The sequence below is a fragment of the Strongylocentrotus purpuratus genome, unplaced genomic scaffold, assembly GCF_000002235.5.
Source record: "Strongylocentrotus purpuratus isolate Spur 01 unplaced genomic scaffold, Spur_5.0 spur5_scaffold_15, whole genome shotgun sequence".
NCBI classification, from domain to species: Eukaryota; Metazoa; Echinodermata; class Echinoidea; order Camarodonta; family Strongylocentrotidae; genus Strongylocentrotus; species Strongylocentrotus purpuratus.
This window is the reverse complement of record NW_022145600.1, coordinates 5,168,543-5,190,337: the sequence shown is the minus strand read 5'-3', so window position 1 is coordinate 5,190,337 and position 21,795 is coordinate 5,168,543. Positions and strand designations below refer to the sequence as shown.

The window sequence follows — 21,795 nt, the reverse complement described above, 5'->3', positions numbered from 1 at the left end:
TCCAATCATAGATATCTTGATAATCGGGCAAGCAATTGGCTTGTAAAACTCATGAGATATATGTATGACCTAAAGGTTTTTAATTATCATTGCAGCATGAGCTAAATCCAGGATGTTTTTTAAAATCTTAGGCCTACCGTATATTAATTTTCATTGAGAGGTGGGAGAATTATCTACTTCAAACACAAGTAAAGATATATTTAAACACCTACATTATACAATCATACTAGGATTAAATTTGATAAGAATTAGGGAATCTATTTGATTTTCCATCCGATATATAAATTTTTAACAATATCATGGTTAATATTAGTATACAGGAGGAAAATAAAGCTTTGGGGGCTCAGGATAGGGGCTTTATAGTTAGGCAGAATGCTACAAGAAGCTGGACATAAGGGTTCCACTACGAAAAAAACAATCTAATTTAGCAGGATCACATAGTTTGGGGTTAGTTCACATGATATCGGAGGGAATATAAAGCCAAATGAAGCATTTTGATACAAAACACTATCATGACTTAATATCACCCATGAAATTCAAAACATTATAGACTGTGGCACTTGCGTGTTTAATATCTTAACTACTACCAAAATAAAGAGGTAAATTCTAGTTTTTACTATTGGAAGCAAAATTGCTACCTCCATGGATTTCTTAATGTCTTAAAATGTAGCATATCTACAAAAACTAAAAACTGAAGGCTTAATACATATTTTTAGTTGAGAACCCTGGTCGACGAGAAAACATGGGTTGGGGTAAATTGATTTATATCATGATCAAAAATTAAATTCTTTAGTTTCATATCCACTGGGGGTACTACAATAGTGTAATAAGATCAATATCGCACTAGATTTCATTTTGTTTGCTTAACATCCATTTTACAGAACTGATCGTTTATCATCGATGACAGAAATGATAACACAAACGGTCAATGTAGATAAGGTATTGGACCTGAGAAATATGATGCTGAAGGCTCAGACATTAGCAAAAAACGGTGAGCAGCAAACAATGCTGCATAGTTATAGTCATAGAGTACTAAAGTGCTAATGTCATATTTGCTTGTCGTCATGGGTCATTCCATGTCAAATCACCCAATGGTTTTAACCCGACCATTTTTGATTTTGATGAAAATTAGTGTACTTGTTGAGTGTGATCTCACAGCACCAAATCTCAAATTTTAGGTCAATCGGGTGAGGGGTTTGGGTGATACGGCCCACCAAATTTTGAGATTTTTTCGAAAATGGAGGTGGCGGGCCTACCTTTGAATCCTTGTATCTCGGGAACTAATGGGTCAATCTTCACAAAATTTGTATGGTTGGAAAGGGTATTCAATAAGGATTCCAAATCTGCCGCCATTTTGAAGATTCGTACATGTTGGGGTACTTTGACCTCGTGACCTAAGATTTGACCTTGAAATTGACCTTGTGGATCACGTGACCTTGACAACATTTCTCATGAAATGTAATCTCTGACATGTTCACTAAAACTTATAAAAGATTTGGTGCTGTGATATCACACTCAACAAGTACTCCAAGTTTCATCAAAATAAAAATGGTTGGGTTAAGATTTTCAGATTTTTTGGGTGATTTGACATGGAGTGACCCTCATGGTAACTGGTTCCAAACAATGGTGCCTGGGCATGAGATTCACCGTGAAATCATTCAAGCAACGGGCTGGAGCAGGGCAAATTCAGTGTTTGGCGCTGGTGGGATCACCATGCCATTGTTTAGCACAGAATTGTTTGGAACCATCAACCTCGACAACTTGGCCATTATGACGTCACACTTCGGTACTCTATAGCGTATTGAGAAATATAGTTGTGACACATCCACATGCAAGGGGTCAAAGGTCAATTCATGAAACTCCAAATAGTTCCCTCCCATAAAGATTGTACGTGGGAGGGACCTATTTGAAGCTCCATGTATTGACCTTTGATCTGATCGCGTGTCACAACTCTCTCTCTCTCTCTCTCTCTCTCTCTCAATACACTATGGTTATCTTTATTATTATTGTTGCTAGGTAACCTGCTCCCTATTAATGAACCTGTCTTTCTTTCCTCAAGCTCATGCATCATAGTCAAGCTATCAGGAAACATGCTTGAATTGTGCCCAGGATAGTTATTAAGCTGTCCACATGAACACCCTTACAATGTAATAAGTATCAATGAATACATTTTGCATATTAACACACAAGATGCATGTCGTTCAATTCTTTGTCAATGACAATTCAACCCCTTCTGTGTCATGGGCGGCAAATCCTGCCCCCAAAGTGTGATTCATTTGTAACAACAGAACAACAATGTGTTGACTCAGAAGGGGTTAATCTATCATAAACAATATAAAGCTACAAGTATGTGACATACAAAGTATTACATTTTGCAATTTGTTTCCCCCTCCGAGACATTTGTCCTGTTGGTAATACTTACTGATGCCTACACCTTGTAAGAACAGCTGAAGACTTTCTGCCAGGGAGTTGGACTACAAGGAAGAAAAAAAACAGAAAAATGATATTTACTAAATAATGAATTCAAAGAAACGGTGATGTACATTAGGAGCCTTTTCTTCTACAATATCCAACTTCAAACTCTGTCTGTCCTAACGTACCCAATAGCCAATAGTACCCTTCCCATTGATCCCTATACAACATAATCCACTTGCTCTCTTGTATAAGTCAAGAAGTTTTGGCCCAATACAAGCTTTTGCCTCTAGAGACAACCAAAGTTAAGTGGATCCATCCTAAATCTAAACCCCTTATTGTCCTATTCAATAGATCCTCAACACAGGGGCCCAATAAAATCTTTAAAACTTCTGAGAATTTGCCAGGTGGTACGGTTAGCTGCTTTGAACTATGTGGACTATTTCAATTCAATCAGGTGTGATTATGGTTTACAGTTCCAAAATAATGTTATTCAATTCAAGTCAAGAGTTCTTTATTCGCTTTAAAAAGCACATATAAAAAAATAACAAAAAATATACAATATATTCTACAAATAGGCACATTCACAATATATGTAAAGACAAAAAAACAACATCAACAACAGAATACATGTATAACAGGGTAAGATCAGAGTGTGCATAAATACAAGATAATTTCCTCGCACTCCTCTCGGTTAAGGAAACCCTTACATAAATAATCATCCCTCGAGTTGATCAATTCCTTTACTTGTTCAACTATGCGTATTGTCTCATCATTCACTTGGCATTGCACAGCCCACTGCTTTTGAATTTCATTGTTATCCATGAAGTACTTATCATTCAAGAATCTTATGTTACCTCCCAACACAGAATGAGCTCCATACCTGGCCATTCCAGCTATATGTGCCACTGTATAATTTTTGGAATGGATTATCCTACAGGTACATTTTAATCCCTGCTAATTCTTTAATGTGGTTATATGTGGTTATATTTGGAAGGTGCTGCCCTACTGATAATCAAAACTAATCCCATTATGAGGTCACAGTTAAAGTGGGCTCTCTTGCTAATCCTATTGTGCTAGTGATACCTTCGTATCTTGAACAAATGAGCTATTAAAGTGGCTTCCTATAATGTTCTGCCAATCTCTATTAAAGCCTATCTGCACGAGTTTGGCAGGTGGTTATCTCATCAAATCAGCTCTCAATTAACATTAAAAAAAAGGGGAATATGGGGGATCAACGGGTACCTCTTATGCATTGTTGGCTATATAGAGGGTGCAAGTAGCTACATGTACAAGTAGTGCAGTCCCGCTTTAAATAAAGGTACAAGAGTAAACCATTATACTGTACAAGCTAAGCACTGAGATAGCATTTGCTGTGGAGCAGGACATGTATTTGCACTTAAGTACACTACAGCGTTTTGTTTTGTTTTGTTTCTTAAATCGTAAAAAATCATAAGAGCTAGTAATGAGAAGAGTTTTGTTCCTTTTTCCGTATTTCCTGTTCCTCTATGGGGAATGAAGAGGACATCTTTTATTCCTCTCCTTGGTATGACCTCCTCTTTAGCAATCAAGGGATTTATTTTGGCTCCTACATTCTTGGTAACAAGGATATAACAGATACCACATCTCCCTTCTCTCCCCCTCCTCCCCCCTCCTCCCCCCTCATTCTCCCTCACTACCCATTGAGAATGAAATATATTATTTCTTGGTAATAAAGATGCCCCTCCCTTCCCCATTCCCCTCCCTCCACCTGCCTTCCCACTCTACCCAAGCAGAAAAAAGAGGACGAGACATTTTCCTCCTCGATATTGCCTCCTACAACACTGGCAAAATGGATAGAAGAATTCTTTGAAGATTCCCCTTCCCCTTTGCCCCCTCCATCCATTCACTCCCTCTCAACCTACTCCCTATAGGAGAATAAAGAAGAAAACTCAACAATGCCCTCCCTGGTTTCTCCTCTTACATCCTTGGCGATGACGAACCAAGAGTTGATGCATGCCCCCTCCCCTCTCTCCCTCCCTCCCCTCACTCTTCCCCCCCCCCCCCTCCCCTCCCTGCTCTTAAGAAGCCATTAATGGGACAAACTTACATTTTCCTCCTTGATATCGCCTCCTACATCCTTGGCAATCAGGATCTGAGAATTCTTCTTGGATGGAAGCATCTCATAGATTTTTTCCTGTTGAAGAAGAAAAAACAACAACAATGAAATACAATAAGCTAAGACTTTGATATATATTGTTTCATGTATCAACTCTCTTTTTTTACACAATACATTCGTTGAAGATTTTTTTTTTGTCATATGATTATAACTTTATAGGATTTTTTACTTTTTGTGAATTAATAAAGCCCACAAGAATTGAGTCTATTGAGAAGCGTTCTATATCTTACTGTAACTCAACATATCACAAATATAAATTTATTCAAAAAGTCATGCATTTGGTAGCAATTTTAGCCTCCAGGCAAGCTTCAAGATTGTCAATAGTATACTTCTTGTCCCTTGAATAAATTATGAAAATACATCCGTTGAGGACCGAGTGCTAGAAGGTATAAATGTTAGCTCAAAACCATTGGTAAAGCATCATAATGTCTTCTAGTTTGAGGTGTGAGTGAGTTTCAGTTGAAAGCCTCTTGGGTAAAACAAAGTGACACCTTGAGAAAATAACATCTTACCAACCTCCACAACACTAGAAATGGACACGTGGGGTTCGACGAAATTTTTGCTCAATGACCTTAAATCTTGACTCAAATGCTGAATCCATACGCTTAAACTGAACCCGAGCCCTAAACCGAACCCGACCTAAACCTAGATCGCAACCCTAACCCTAACATTTAATCTTTCATAAAACAAAGCCTGAGGAAATATCCCATCACCCAGATGTCGAAAACTTGAGATGCTCGAAACTAATGGACTGCTGCAAAACCAGAAACTTATGAAAGCGTGCAACAATGAAATTTACGCCAAATTTGTGAACGGTTCAGATTCATGATTTGCTTCATGGTGTGAAACAGTGGAATCATCATGGACAGCAGCACCATTTTTTTTGCAATTCACAAATGAGTTTTCTAACAAAATTTCTGATTTTACATCCACATTCAAATCTATCTATCTGTACAATTTTGCAAATAGCTGGATTAATTTGCATATATTCGCATAGATGCAGTGCATGGAGCCTACTTACCACTTCATGGACATGAGGAGACTTGCTTCCTGTCACGAGGAAGACAGGCAGGCTGAAATCTTTAAGGTGATTGTTGATGTTTGTTCGGCTGAAAGAAAACAAAAATAAATTTATTCCATCTTTAGTTTAGGCAAGTCCAAGCTATTTTGTCCAACATGTTACAAACCACATCCAAGAATTTTTTCAAGTACAGAGCTGGGTGCCATAGCATAAAATTAAAGGTAACTTCCATGGTGCCTTGATTTGATTGGCTGTTGAGTGATGTTGCCATTGTAGTTAGTATTGATGGCTAAGTTACAATCAGTGATAAGTTTTATGCAACAGGGGCCCCCTGATCATTCAATTAATTACCCTCCTAAATCTTGTGTTAGACGATAACTGAACCACTACATTTTTTAATGCAAATAGAAGGTATATCATAATATTCATAATGACATGGGCGTTGTGGATTGCGTCTGTAATCCAGCTAAAAGTGGAAGTTACAAACTGATTCAGCCGAGGACGCAGGTTCAAACTGAGTCCCGTCTTTTGGATAGTGACGTTTAAAGGTCGGTCCCCAGACGTAAAAAATCAAATCTAATTGATACACGTCTGTAAAAACCCAATACACACATATTCTGATTATTATCCTCCTATAGCGGGCGCTTTTTTTTTCTCTTTCTCTCATGTCTTTCAAATTTCTACAACCAAAAGCTACAGGTCTCTTTCAAACTCGCATCATGTTCATAAATCTCTTCCCCCCCCCCCCTCAATCATCAATGCCTTCTCACCACTCTTCCAATAAGACAGACACCAATGACAAATCAAAATTGCACTTGTTAAGTCTGCTCCACACGTCCACAAAGTGAAAGATTTTATACACTCAGATTTTGATGAGTGAATAATTCAGGAACGGCTGAATAAGTGATGTGTCGACTGTGGAAAATGTCACCATCTTTGGGGGATTCCCCCGAGTCTCGTGAACCTTTGTAGCTATCATGTCTATCTAAGGACCCTCATAGATTCATCATTTCTCTTTAATAGTCTTCTCCTTAAGACTCACTGATATGACATTGAGTTAAAGTGATTTATATGGTATTTGAAAATATATACATGTAAGTATTTGAAAAATTTATTTGTCCTAATTTACGTTTCTAGAGTATGGGACATATTTAAGCCTCACTGCACTACTTATATCTACTTCTGCCCTCTATATAACAATCAATGCCTAAGCGGTGACCATTGGTCCCCCATGGTCCCATTTTTCTTATGTTAATTCAGAGCTGATTTAATGAGATAACCACCTGTCAGTTACCATGCAGGGAGGTCTAATCCCTCATGGCTAAACTAGTGCAGATAGGCTTTAAAGCTTACATCTACAAGTATTCAACAAAGGTCCTAATTCATCCAGTCCCTCTGTCACTTTTGAGTTATGAAAATTTGTTAAAAAACGTAAAGTTTACAAGGGGCATGAATGATTTAGTTGTTAACTGTATATTGACATTTAGTAACAGGGATTTAAATGGCATATTTTCACTGGATATTTACAATGCAACTTTGAAATGCCATCTGTGGGTCAGCATTATAATTATAAGTATGTGTACATACATAATTTACAGAGTAAAGACTAGCTTAATGTTCAATCTGGTTTTTAAAAAAAAAATCATAAAGGGTTCATTTTTAGCTCAATATGAGCTGTACTACAGCAGATGAAATTGATAGAATTAAACCAATGCCTACAGGACCCAGGTGGCTCCTGTAATAAAGCCTATAGGAATACAATCCAGTGGTCAGTGGGTTAAAATGAACTTTATTTCTAACTTTTTTTTCCTTTCCATTTAAATATGTACACAAATTCAATTACTAATATCAGGAGCCTACACTGTTTGTTTTATCAGACCATTACAACTAGCCATTGGATACAACTGGAGCACAGAGTTGTCCAAATAGTTGCTTCCCTGGAGGGTAAACATTGTCTTAGGGGATACTAGTTCAAATTCTGTTTATTTAAAGATTATATTTGATAAGTGCCTTCAAGGTTTCCTAAAAGAAGAGAAAAACATGTTTTTTAAGTCACAAAAGCTTATTCGAAGCCTTCAGGTGTTTATTATCTCCCTATCTATTTCACTGCCTTGAATGTTTAACTGTCCCGATGGGGCAGTTTGGTGGCCCGGGGGCCCTAGCTAGTGTCAAACCCTTGGTAATTGTCCTGGAGGAATAGGAATCTCTATAATATTTGTTTAAATGCATCGTTTAAGAATGTTATATCCGAGATGAATGGCCCTACGTGTTGTCAGTGTCTGTGATATGGTGTAATATTAAAGCCCTAAAAAAATAGCACTTTAAAACGATCATGAAGTGCCTCCAAAAGTGACCGGTTTTACCATACTCGTTTTCCCCAATAAACTGTTGTGTTATAAAAACCATTAGGAAAACAGTTTTTGAAATTTCAATTTCCAATCCTAAATATCTGCTTGTAAAAGTCATGGGATTCCTGACTGACCTAAAGGTTAAAAATTATGATTGCAGCATGAGCTAAATCCAGGATTTTGTTTCAGAATCTGAGGAAATGCTACCGAGTCACTTTAAAGGTACTCTGTCCCATTTGCAGGCCAAAAATATGAAAAGGTTAAATTCCAACGGCATTTGAAACATAATACTAATTTAGAAACTTTCCTTCAAAAGAGGGGGCTTGAAAATGTCTTTAAGTGGCAAAATAACGACTATTAGTTGTCAAATCGACTTAGGAGCTACAGAGCCAGTTCGTATTAGCCTGGTTTTTCAGACCATTGTACCGAATGGTGGTACGTTTTATGCTGCGCAAAGATTCAATCAGTTTAATTTTGGCCATTACAAGAAGTGGGTTATTGATGTAGACAAAGCTATGTACCCGTTACAGCTCATTTTATGTATGTACAGTCAAACCTGTCTATAGCAACCACCCAAGGGAAACACAAAAAGCGGCCTTTGTAGACAGGTTCCTTTAGTACATGATTCAATGAGAAACCATTTTCAAGGGAAACAACAAATGTGGCCTCTGTAGACAGGTGGTCTTTGTAGACAGGTGGTCACTAAACCAGGTTTGACTGTATTACAAAAGAAGAAAGAAAGCCAGTCAGTCACTCAATAATGTTTGACAGTGAAGTCTAGCAAGTAACGGGTTTCCTTGCATAATTTGAATATTAGGACACTGCTAACGCGTAAATTTCACAGATAGGACATACATGACATATTCATAACTCCTACAAAGTTCTACAGAATTTAAGGTTGGCTGCAAAAGGGACATAGCATCTTCAATACAAAGATTTTCTACCTTCAGACCCTTCAAGGTTGTCTACGACTGACAAAAAAACAACATGTTTTTTAAGTCATGAGAGTTGATCAGAACGTCCCGGTATGCATCAGCTCTGTATCTACTTTACTCTAGGGAAATATTGCAGGAGGACTTTAACGCCTCACTGCCTACAAGCAAGGTTTTTTTTCGATGTCATAAACTAAATCATTAGGTAGGTACAGGTGTTGGTGACATACTTCAAAGGATTCTTATTCCACTTGATCTCAATCATGTGATATAGATCACAATTAGCAGAGCATTATAAGTAATTAAAGCAAATTCTGAGAACTAATACTGAGGAAGTTATGCTAATTGCAGAATCCTATGAATATTAAAGACTAAAAAAAAAAGATGAAATAAAAACTATTGTGTTGTAAAAGGGTATTGGGCTACAAAATATTATACCAAACCAGATAGTATATGATGAGGTTCCATACATGCTATAAAGTGTGATATCCACCTAAGTTTCTGTACATATTTTGCTGCTCCAAATAGGGCCTTTAAAAAAATAAGTTGTATTTTTTAAATATTATATTTACTGTTTTTAGAGGAAAAAAATATTAAAACCTTCAAAACTGAGAAAGTTTTTAATTAAAAAAAAAAGAAGATTTCTGACCGAACAACCCATGTTTTGGCACCTAAAAGGCAATACAAGATATCTTTTAGGCCTAACTTACATGACTGCATGATGATGGTTTTGCATAAAAAGCAGTTACATTCCCATACATGTAAATCAAGATTGCCTTTAATTTCAAGACTGCCACATCTGTTTTAGGTATCACCACTAATTGCTGATTAGTCTTACAAATGACCTCTGATTATCTTTCTTTCTCTCTCTCTCTCTCTCTCTCTCTCTTGCTGACATGTCAAATCAGGACTCGGGCACGTACTGCCCTTAATTAAAACCGAAGATAAGATTCATAGATATATACAATTACAACACTTAGATGGCAGAATTCGCTCAAGTATGACGTATTAGGTGGCCATACTAACTTTTAGTTAATTGCTTTGGGTAGAAGCAGAAAGATTAGAGAAAGAGATAATATCTTCATAGGAAATAGGACAAATGGGAAAAGAATAATTGCAATTCAAACATTATTAACTTTGGATGTGTCACTGAACTCTTTCCTAAATAAGAAAATGATTACTGCATTCTTGGTAGCCGAAATGACAATTTGCATCGACAGTGATTTTGATAATGAAGTTAGAAAATTGGTTATGTACAATGAAATCATTAACATCTTTCCATCAATTTTTTGATTGATTGTGTAAATTGTTATTGCTATCGGTGAGAAAACTGATGCTATTTATGTATCTAGATATGTCTACCGGTATATATTCTTGACTTACATCATATTATCTGTTCATGCTATATGGCAACAAATTTTTTTTTTTATTAATCCGCTGCATATGGAAACTGACTAGTATGTGTACCACACCTATGGGATTAGAAGAATTCAGTAGTCAAAAGGTTAAGCCATATCAGGGCGGATCACCCCCCCCCCCCCCCCTCCTTCCTGTTATTACTCTATTTACTCAACTATGTTACATCACAAAGTAGCTGAATCTACCGGTATCGTATGGTTTGGTTTATACTCACTTGCAGAAGGCGTCGATGAAGAGTCCGAGGTTATGGGCGTTCATCATTTTGTACAGGTTTTCATGGTACTGCTTCACGATGTCAACGTACTCAGTCGAGTGCTACAAGGAAGTGAGAAGACAGGAAAATAATAACAATGATATTTCCATTTATATAATAATAAATCCGCTTTTATATAGCGCTTGATATCTAAGCGCTTTATAGATATACTATATAGCGCAGCAAATACATGTATGAATATACTATACCGTGTTTAATACAAAGTATCATATTATTCCCCGGCTGTAGCTGAGCCGTCACAATAAGGTGCTACAGCATGCAAGGATATTCCTCCTACACTGGATACCATTCCCTTCACCTGGGTGAAGAGTGGCAAATGCAGAGTAATATCTTACCATTAGTGCCACAGCAGGACATGAACCATGAACCTTGTGGTTCACAGTCAGGTGACGTATCCACTAGACCATGACACCGCTACACCAAGAGCAATGTTTACAAATAGAAATGTCTGCTAGAGTTTCAACCCATTTGACACATTGATGTCGGCACCTGAAAATTGGAGCTACAGTACGTCAATAGAGTGGTGAAGTGTGACGTCATCAAAAAAAGATTTTTAGAATTTCTCAAATTTAACTTCATTTTCCGAAAGAACATCAAAAATACTGTTCAAATGTCGAAAACCAATTTATTTTGCTCTGGTTCATAACATTAAAAACCAGAGCATAACACTGAGTTCCTATAGGAACTATATAGATTTATTCAGATGGTCATATCTCAGCCAATACTTAACATATTCAATTTGATTTTTCGACATTTGAACATTATTTTTGATGCTCTTTCGGAAATTGAAGTAAAAATTGAGAAATTCTGAAAATTGATTTTTATGATGTCACAGCTTCGGTACTCTATACAGCTCTGTTTTGTCGGCAGAAGAAGTTTTCAGCAGGGGGTGAAGTGGTTTAAACAAACTGACCTGGGCCCCGTACCACAAAACTTTAATAGGAATTGATTGTATTATAGATTTCTGTGGTTGACTGCATAAAATGATCAATGCAATCGCAAAAATTGATTGTACTCTCAATTACTATGATTTGTGTTACGGGATCCAAGGTGTAGGAAGGTCATTTTTTATGACATATTAAATATCATGGACTGGATGATGCATTTGATTAGCAGACGTTAAAATGACACCGTTACGTGGACACAATGTTGACATCTGAAAAGTTGTATATAGTTCATGTCATCACAGAAAAGGTTAATTGTGTCTGCATAGCAGCACATAACTTTGATGGAGGACCAGCTGGGCTCATAGTTATCACACCCACTTGAACTGCAAGATCACCCATGGATTTAAACTTTCAATTAGAGTTTAAGTTTTAAAACCATGAGTGTGACCTCAGCATATAATAACATCAGTGATAACCTAAAAATATTAAGCCACAAGCTTTACCACTCCCTACCATGTGAACCTAAGTACTGTACCTTGTAACTGATAAAAAGTTCAATAGGCCTGTCTTCATCAGCTCGAGTTTGCCAAATGACCCGTTATTGCAAATTAGCCAGTTAATTTGCGTCTTCATCAGCCCGCAGTTGCAATTAGCGGGATATTCGGACGAGAAAATATCCAGAGAAATCTTGGTCTTATTTCCAAAAATATCCTGCTATTTCCCAAATAGCGGGCTAATTTGCTCCCATCCGAGCTAGTTTGTGATGAGCTTATCCGTCTGGTGAAGTAGCAATTTTGAGCTTCGGGATAATATCCCAAGTCTGAAAATAGTGGGCTTTTTGGCAAACTCCAGCTGATGAAGACAGACCTAATGAAACGTGTGCTAATTAATGGCTACTCACTGTTCGTCTGCCAAGGTGATGCCAGAGGATATACTTCTCAGCATTAGCTGTCATCTTATGGCCATGCTTCAACTGCCATGATGCCACCTATGGAAATACCAAAATACAACATAAGACATTGAGAATCTTGATGATGCTGGGCTTCTTGTATAGCGCTTGTGTCCGCTTCTGCTGTGGGTGCTCATGGCCCTTTTCTGCTCCAAAGTCTTGAATGGAAATCACCTGCATCCTGATGTAAATGGTGAATGTCATGACGGTATACAACCCCTAAATGAAGCAGAGGAAACATTCTTTCAGAAGAATCAACACTGATTTGAGAACTCTTCAAATAGATGAAAAAGCGTGACTTGGTCATCCTTACTTTATACACAAACCTGTACACTAAGAGGTTAGGGCAACAAGTCTCAGTCTTTTCTATTGGGGATATATCAGGCTCTTTCAGTGGTTGAACAAAGTGTAAAAGGACATTAGTGGTATAATCATGACAGTTATAATTTCTTCAAAAGGTGCATGTGCCATAAGCTAAATGTAAACACCCTTCTCCCCCCCCCCCCCCCCCCCCATCATCTTTAATTCAATTAATCAGCTCTCTCTGATAGGTGCTTAAGAGAAATTAATGAATGGGTCTCTTCCTGTACCATCATTAATCACTTCATGTGTTTTGACGATCACCATATCGTAATTATAAGGTACTAGACCTCTATTGTTACACATACAGTACAAAAGGCATTCCTGTCTATTAAAGCAAAGGGTCCCAAAATCAGTAGCTAACATCCCTCAAAGATCCCTCAAAAGTCACCTTTTTCCCCAGTGATCTATGTGATCTACTTCATGTGAGACTGTACATTTTTGTCCTCTTTTCATATATATGTATTTGTAAGCGCTATGGTACTTATTGTTTTTAGCGCTCCTAAATATTCAATATTATTATTATTATTATTAACAAAACAGGTTTTCAATTCTGTGACAGGTCCCTGGAAGATACCTAGTCATTTTTCCACAGCAAGGAAAATGACCCAGAAACAGTGATGTGTCAACCCTAATCAGGGGGGCGTTTCACAAAGCCTTTTTTCAATGACGAATGACAAAAATCAGTGACAAATCTGCTGACAACCAATCAGAAGCAAGGATTTCAGTAGCTTATAACTAAAACTGTCATTCGTCACTGATGACAAGTTTTGTGAAACACCCCCCAGGAAGGGGAGGAGGAAATCAAAGAGGACAAGGACCAGTGGAAGGCCTGGCAACTGTTCATGTTTTCCCGTCATATCTTCTGAAGGGCATTCATTCTGTGTCAAGTATATGACCGAGACAAATGTGAGAGATACAGGTACCAGGGATGCCAGTTAGAATTGATCACAGGGCCTGAAAATCACCTTGAATGAGCTATTTTTTTCACAAAGAAACCTAAACTATGGCTTGAAAATGAGTCACCAGGGCCTGAATTCAGGCTTTTGCCTGAAAACTGGCATGCCTGAGGTACATAGTCACGATCGTTTGTTGAGACACAGAAAGGCATTACTTCTGTGTTCAGTATATGATCATGACAGAAGCAGGAGATTCATAGTCTGTTGAGACTGAGGAGGACATTGAGTAGGTAGTAAAGCACATGATTTAGTGCCCCTCTTACTCTGGGGGAATGTATATCTCCAATGATGATCACTAAAAGATGGTGCACTGACATCCGCTCCGGGATAGTAGCTGTGGGCTACATTTCATCAATGAAATAGGGTTAGGGTTACTGTAACAATTGCGTTTCTGACTGGTTAGGTTTAGATTTTAATTTACCGTAGGTATAGTGTTTGGTCCAAGTTTGAAATTAAGAACTATGTTAGTGTAGCTGACATCTGCCTATGCGTTTCACAAATTAAAATTTTGGCAACATTATTCATGGCAACATTTAAAACCTTTAAAAATGTGTATGAAGTGCATATGAATCTCACTCAAAGCTGTTTGTTAGGCAACCTTTTAAAACAATCTCCAGCAGAATAGTTTTGTTGAGATTTACCTTCTCGCTCCCCCACTCTGAGAAGCCGGCTGAAGTGGTGGTGCACTCCAGCAGACATAAGGCTAGTATACGCTTGGGGAATTTCATCTGCAGAGAGGTTGCATAAACAGAAGAAAGGGGAAAGAGAGAGAGAGGGAGAGGGGAAGAGAGAGAAAAAGAGAAAAGAGAAAGAAGGGGGAAATATATAGAGTCAGAGAGAAAGGAAGATGGAGGAAAGGGAAGCAATAGTGAGAAATCAAAAAAGAGAGAATAAAAATTGCAAGTGAAAGAGGGGAGAAGGGATGGAGGAAAAGGAAGGGAGTAGCGACAGAGGGGGCGGACAGACAGAGACCAGTAAGAGACAGAGAAAGAAACAGGGAGAGACAGAGAAAGAAACAGGGAGAGAGAGAGAGAGAGAGAGAGAGAGATAGAGAGAGATAGAGGGGAGAGAGAGATAGAGGGGAGAGAGAGAGAGAGAGAGAGAGAGTAAGAGATAGAGATAGAGAGAAGAAGGGAGGAGCGAGAGAGTGGGGTGGACAGATAGAGACGAGTAAGAGACAGAGAAAAAGAGACAGGGAGAGAGAAAGAGAAAAGGATATAGACAGGGGCAGAGAGAGGGATGGAGATAGAGAGAGAGACAGGAAGAGCAAGAGATGAATAAACAAAAATTATGTTAAATCAATTGATACAGAACATGGGTAATGCTCCCCTTAAAATATACTACAATCAATAATGTATTTTTCATTCTTGATATTAACCAGTGCCAATATTTATCTACATGTACATGAGAAAAGATCAATACATGCTTGCCTGCTACAAGTACATCATCGTACAAGACCACATGCAGGGACATTTGGCACACAACATCATAAAACATTTACATTCAACTTAAAAGTTCCTCTCGGTTGTTTATATCTCATCATGATCTCTGATCCTTAATCTCCAAAGCAGAGGCCTAGACAAAAGGTTTGCTTTGAAACTCTGACTCCATACTCGTCCAGAGAATCTTGCCTGATTTAACTTGTATACAATCCTTGGCTTTGAATGTAAATAACTTCTCTGTCATTGAATATTTTTGGGTTGATGGGTGTTTTTTTTTTTTTTGCTGACTAAGGGCAACCAAGGAAAAATTCATTGTACACATCATGAAAGAAGCTTGAATGGGGATTGTCGCTGTAAAGCAGAAAGTTCAGATCATAATACAAAATATGCTATTGATAAATCTGTATTATTGATAGTCTATACAGGAATTTTAGCTGATGTAGGGAAAATCAAGTAAGTGACCTTTACACAAACAAATTTCAAACTCTTGGTACAGTTACCCACAATCATTTGAATGGTCTGCGAAATATATGATCGTCAATTAGCAGATTACAGAAATACTTACAGCCAACCTGAGAAGTACATTTGATCCAGCTCCTTCTCCTAGTCCAATCACCTCACGGTTCTCGGGAACTCTGAAAATGAAAACAACAAAAAACAGATCTTTATGTTCTCTGTATTTTTAGATGCATTAGTACGCCAAGTCTTTTCATGTGGAGTGGGGGTTGGGCAACCAAAGCAAATGGATTGACCCGATTTAAAATGTGTTGAAAAATATCTCCTTCACTAAACTCTGCATAAGAAAATCAGGTTGTAAATTGCCCATAGGCTCTGATGCATTAGCATATCCATTATGGGGTGGGCTGGGCTGGGGTGAGGGGGAGAATCCAATAAAATGTACAGACATTATTTTAATTGCAACAAAATCTCTATACATTCATAATAGGACATACATGTATGATACCACTATATAACACCCCCCCCCCCCCCCCTCTCTTTCTCTCTTTGGATTGATTCATAAGTTGACATACTATCATGTGTTTACAAAATACTTTTTTAATACAAATCCTTTATTTAAAAAATCATACAGAAAGACGTATACATTTTTAATCTTTATGGTTTTTATAAAAACTTATTTATACATGCTTACCTTATTCCTTACTTTTTTCCATCCGGGCCTATTCAAATCTCAATATCATATATGACATGAATACAAAAGAAAATCATGTTGCACATTGGCACAGCCGACACATTTCTTAACTCCCCCGGTCATGAAACTTCCTATGAAATTAACCACATCCTTTGTTGAGAGCCAGAAGGGCATTACCTCTATCAAAAAGATGCATAACTCAACCACGCCCTTCTGCCTCTGGGTAGACCAAGGGGGTGTTTCACAAAGATCTTAAGTTGAACTTATCTCTAAGTTGGACTTAACAATTATGGAAAGCCATTAGCATCATTGCAATTTTGGAAAAGGCATAAATTGTTGATTCAAATAATTCATATTTCCTAATATCAAGGAGATTTCATGTTCTTGGTGTGGAATTCATGAAAGGTCTAAAATACTTCAATTTTTGCTTTTGGAAATATTTAATTTTAAGGCTACAAATAGCTCTCCATAATTTTTAAGCCCAACTTAGCATCTTTGTGAAACACCCCCACATGTGTTATTCAAGGAGGTTACACCACAAGGGACTGGCTGGATGGAGAGGAGACTTACCCTAATTCTTTGAGGATTCCTGGAATCTCCTCGGCCAGCTCCTGCATCTTGGGATACCTGTACCTGTGTCAATGAAATTCAAGAATAGGCAAATATTAAAATATGTCTGGCAGCTCGTCTGGCTAGCATAGCTCGCATCATCACACACGCATCACCACACAGTGTGATTGTAATGATGCTGACAGCGAACGCGCCTGGATGCACTTCATCTTTGACTCTCTTAAACGGTATTCTGTGGATTTTCTGAAATCTGTGTCAATGAAATTCAAGTATGGGTAAATATGAAAATGCGTTTGGCAGACTATGGCAGTCTTGTTTGTGTTGCTCATAATTGGCAAACGGCTTATGACAGCAGACAAGCCTCACTTGCAGATAAAACCCATCTAGATGCACTTCATATTAAATTCTCTTAAAAAAGGTTTTCTTTGGAATCTGAAATCTGTGTCAATGAAAATTGAAGTGTGGGTAAATATTAAAATGTATCTGGCCATCTTCCTAGTGGTGTTCATAATTGCAATTGCAATGAAACTCCAATCAAACATATCTCACATCTCTACAAGTACTTTATCTTTCTCTCTCTCTCTCTCTCTCTCTCCCACTCAAAGGTACTCTTTTCCTTTCTCAACGCAAATCAATTACATATACTGGAGTCTGGAGTGCTGTACTTTTGTGTTGATATGTGTACACAAAATATTATTATATATTTTTGTTTAATACTATACTGTATGTCATTATTCTTTTTATTATATTGTCTTCTCCTTCTCCTCCTCATTATTACAACTCTTATTCATTTTTCATTTTCTGGTCTTTTTCACATTACATATTCAAAATGATAGTCCATAAATAACATTCTGGTTCAGAAGCTTGAAATTGGTAAAACCTCCTCCACAGTGAGCAAAATATTTTTGCCAAACCTAATAGATATTGGTGACCCAAGGGAAGGGATGATTGACTGACTGACTAGGCTATCTATGACTAAGATTCTGGCGAGAAATTTCTGTAATAACCCACTTTCATTTGAACTCCTTCCCACTCCACTCCCCGGAGATGACTGACAAGTTTCATCTACAGAACCCAGAAATACATCCTAGTGTTTCAGTTTCACTTTTTATTTTTTTAAATTTCCAACAGAACAGTAATTATGACCAAGAAATCAGATATACAATTCACCATTCAATAATATACTACAATTTACATGGTTTAAAGTTGCGAAATAGAAAGTATACATAATTATCCAATATAATGGGTTTTTTAATTCTTAAAAAAAGATAAACCTGTGGAAATGGAGGGATCCACTGAAAAGCAGAGCTTGTGTTGACAATATGTAGTTGCCAGTGTTCTTCAAAACCAATGCCTATATGCATGGACTCACTTTTATCATGCCGATATGTTTTTGTTATTTGTATGGACGTACACATAACAAATGCATTTCTTATACAATTTGTTTTGCATTTTAGAAATGAAATTGAATTGAATTGAATTGAATAGATTGAAAAGAAGAGCAGCAAAACTGCCTGGGGAAATCTAACAAAGCCAAAGAGATACAACACCACGAACAACAAAATGTGATAGTTTCTTGCTCAAAAATATTTTTGGTTTTAATCAAAGTATATATAATAATAATAGTAATAATATATACATGCTTCATACTCCATCCATTTGCCTACATAGGGAAGTATCTTGTAAAGTAGCCTATATTGAAATGTATCTAGTCCAATTTGCTTTCAAAACCACCTGTATAGAAAGAGCAAGTTAAACTTGTTTGTTTCAGTTGAAACAATGTTCTCATTAAAAACATTAAGTTGATCCATTAGCTATGGGAACCAGGTGGCTCCTGTACTAAAAGCCTATGGTAATTAGACGATTCCGTAATCAACAGATTAAAGCAGAGCTGCCAACCTCCAGAACAGAAAATCAGTAATCACAAGGCTCAAAATCAGTAATTTGGGGTATAAATCAGTAATTTCTTATGCGGCGCTATGAATCTAAAAAAACGACACGCCAACACTGCGCGGACGCATGATTATCTGAAATTTTTGGTGATTTTACTCACACAAAGATGTTAAGTATTGAATTTCAGGTCATCACAACACAGTTTATCATGAAAAATGGCTCCTATTCACAGCACTCGCTACGATAAATCATATTTAATTCATTAAAAAAAAAATTAAAAAAAAAAAAAAAAATCTTTTTTTTTTTTTTTAAATCCGTAATTTGAGACAACATTCCGTAATGGTCGTTAATTTCCGTACCAATTACGGGAAATCCGTACTAGTTGGCAGCTCTGTTAAAGGGATCCAGTAACTTTGTCTCAGATCCTTCAGAAATAATCCTTGATTTAGCTCATGCTGCAATGATAATTATAAACCTTTAGGTCAGTCAGGAACTCCGTGACTTTTACAAGCCGATCGCCTGTCTGATTATCAAGATATAAATGATTGGAATTTAAAAATTTGAAAACCTCATAACACAACAGTCTATTCGGGAAAACGAGTATGGTAAAACAGGTCACTCAAAGATTTTTACTTTTTTGGAGCACTTCTTGATTATTTTGAAGCGCGATTTTTTAAGGGCTGCAATATTACACCATATCACAGACACTGGTAACATGCAGGACCGTGTTTCTCAGATTTTACATTGTTAAACGATCCCTTTAAAGAGGAGTTTGTATAGAGACTACATGTACATGTACCTAGAATAAAGACAGCTTTGCTGTTGATCATGGTGGTCTTTCTATACAGGTTTGAAATGTATGACAGATGGGTGAGATAGTTTTCTGATGGACTTACGTATCGGGGAGATCTTCAGCGTTGTCCTGTTGGCCCGGTGCATTGATATGGATGAAACACACTTTACCCACCATCGGGGCCATTGCCTTTGTGCTGATGAACTTTACCCATGATGTATCTGTCAAAAGGTTAAAATAATTTATTTGTTTATTTATTATTTATTCAGCAATTCACAAAATATATAACAATGTAAATATGAGTAAACAAACATTAAAAGAATGCTAATCATAAATGCACAACCTTCCTGGAGGTCCTCTAATAATAGCAAGAAGAGGAACAACAACAACATCAGAAACACTATCAACAACAATGATGATGCTGCCAATGCTAGTAAATTTTCTGCACGGATAAAATGTTGCTTCTCATGCAAATAACCTGGAACATCTCCCAAAATGAAAGGTCAAATCAACTACTTTTTTGTTTTGAATCAAACTTTAAATAACATCTAAAGGTAAAATGAGCATAATAGTGTCTTCAGCATTCCACAATTTTTTTGCTATGATCTATCGAATATGACAAATATGATGTATGTATTTTCATAGACAGGGGACAAATTAATTCTGGGGGAATACCTGGCTTGTGGCTACACTATTTCTAACTGAAAAATATTTGATAACATGACTCAGTTTGGGCCAGGGAAAACTTATTTGTTTTTACATATGATGAGAAAGAATCCACTTTGTAGACTCATCACAATTTATGTGTACTTCAAACAGTCCGATGGCAGTTTGCATATTTAAAAGTTCCAGAACTCAACACCATCAGACACCTCAATACCCAAAATCTTAATCTGGACCTCCAAAATTTAATTTTTTTAACAGAGGGCTTAATATGCATAGACTCTGAACAGTTTAATCTGGAACGTTTAATCTGGACCCCTTCCAAAAGAGTTAGTGGGAAGCCCTGCCTAAGCTTCCATACAGCATCCGTTCGATCAAGCATGTGCACAGTAACCAGGGGCCAAGCTCAGGTTCAGCATGGGATCTAGTAGTGGCTCATATGACCATATATCACAATACTTGATCTTTGGTCACAAGATCAAAATACACAATCCCACCCCCTGTATCATTCACAGAATCAATAGTCCTGTCTTCATCAGCTAATATCCCGAGTCTGAAAATGGCGGGTTATTTGGCAAACTCAAGCTGATGAAGAAAGGCCTTAATGGCTTTCAACCTCATCACTTTCTTGGCTCGTTTACACTAGAAGATAGTTAATACACAAAACTCGTACACACTGGATAACAGTGTATAGAGAAACATAGTTTAATGAAACTACTAATAGTTCAGAAGAGATCAGTTGACATATCGACCGGTTTATCCTCGGTGCATGCTCGAAAAAAATCCTGAACTAATTATGAAATTTTCATATTCGTTTGAAATGAACCTCAAATGTGCATTCGCTACAATGACTTTAGGTAGTCTAAATGGGGGTCAGTTATCAGTTCTGTTTAAAATTGATATGAACATCACAGAGTAAATTTGCACGATTGTGGTTGGGTGGTTGGGTAATGGATCTTGTATCTCTTTTGTTTGTGAAATTGGGTGCAGAGAGGTCATAAAAGTTTTAAAGGTATTACAAAGTTTTGGGAAATTTTGAAAAATGGGTGGATAGTGATTCTTTACAATTTTGATATATTTGGATGCCCCTGTGGATGTATTAAAAACACCAGAAATTTTAGCCCCTAAAACACTTCTGCTTTCGAGAAAAATTGAATATAAAGATTTACCGGTGCTCCCGGTAAATTTTGATAAATTTCAAATAGCTTCTACGGCCGTATAATGGTAGCTGCGACCATGAAAATCTCAGAGTATGTAGTTGTGGTATATAATTTCCGAATGAGAATAGCTAATCGTTCGATTTTAGTCAATAAACATTGTTTTATAGCTTAATTAATATCTTGACCTTGAGAGGGAGCTATTCAACATAAAATGTTAATTACTTACAATTTCATAACTTTAGAGTCGATTTTGACCGCGACAACGATCACTGAATATTGCAGGATCGTATATGCTTCCAATATGTTCATTTGAACCAAATTCATGACCCCATACCAAAACTTTGTATTACCTTTAAATAAAATGTTGTTGAACCTTTGCATACCGTTGGCGGCAAATCCCACCCA

At 37.2% G+C, this 21,795-nt stretch overlaps 1 protein-coding gene across 3 annotated transcripts in view; it reads right to left on the bottom strand.

The window, feature by feature from the left end:
- The window catches only part of LOC754030 (uncharacterized protein ZK1073.1-like), a 77,175-nt gene that overhangs the window by 6,582 nt on the left and 48,798 nt on the right, over positions 1-21,795 (bottom strand). For all 3 annotated transcript variants that reach the window (XM_030985430.1, XM_030985428.1, XM_030985429.1), the window contains exons 4-12: positions 19,671-19,788; positions 16,882-16,944; positions 15,727-15,796; positions 14,361-14,447; positions 12,353-12,439; positions 10,505-10,605; positions 5,592-5,679; positions 4,502-4,588; positions 2,423-2,474 (exon numbers count right to left, since the gene is read on the bottom strand). In XM_030985430.1, the coding sequence (XP_030841290.1) occupies positions 2,423-2,474; positions 4,502-4,588; positions 5,592-5,679; positions 10,505-10,605; positions 12,353-12,439; positions 14,361-14,447; positions 15,727-15,796; positions 16,882-16,944; positions 19,671-19,788 (753 nt within the window). The remainder of the gene's footprint in view (positions 1-2,422; positions 2,475-4,501; positions 4,589-5,591; positions 5,680-10,504; positions 10,606-12,352; positions 12,440-14,360; positions 14,448-15,726; positions 15,797-16,881; positions 16,945-19,670; positions 19,789-21,795) is intronic.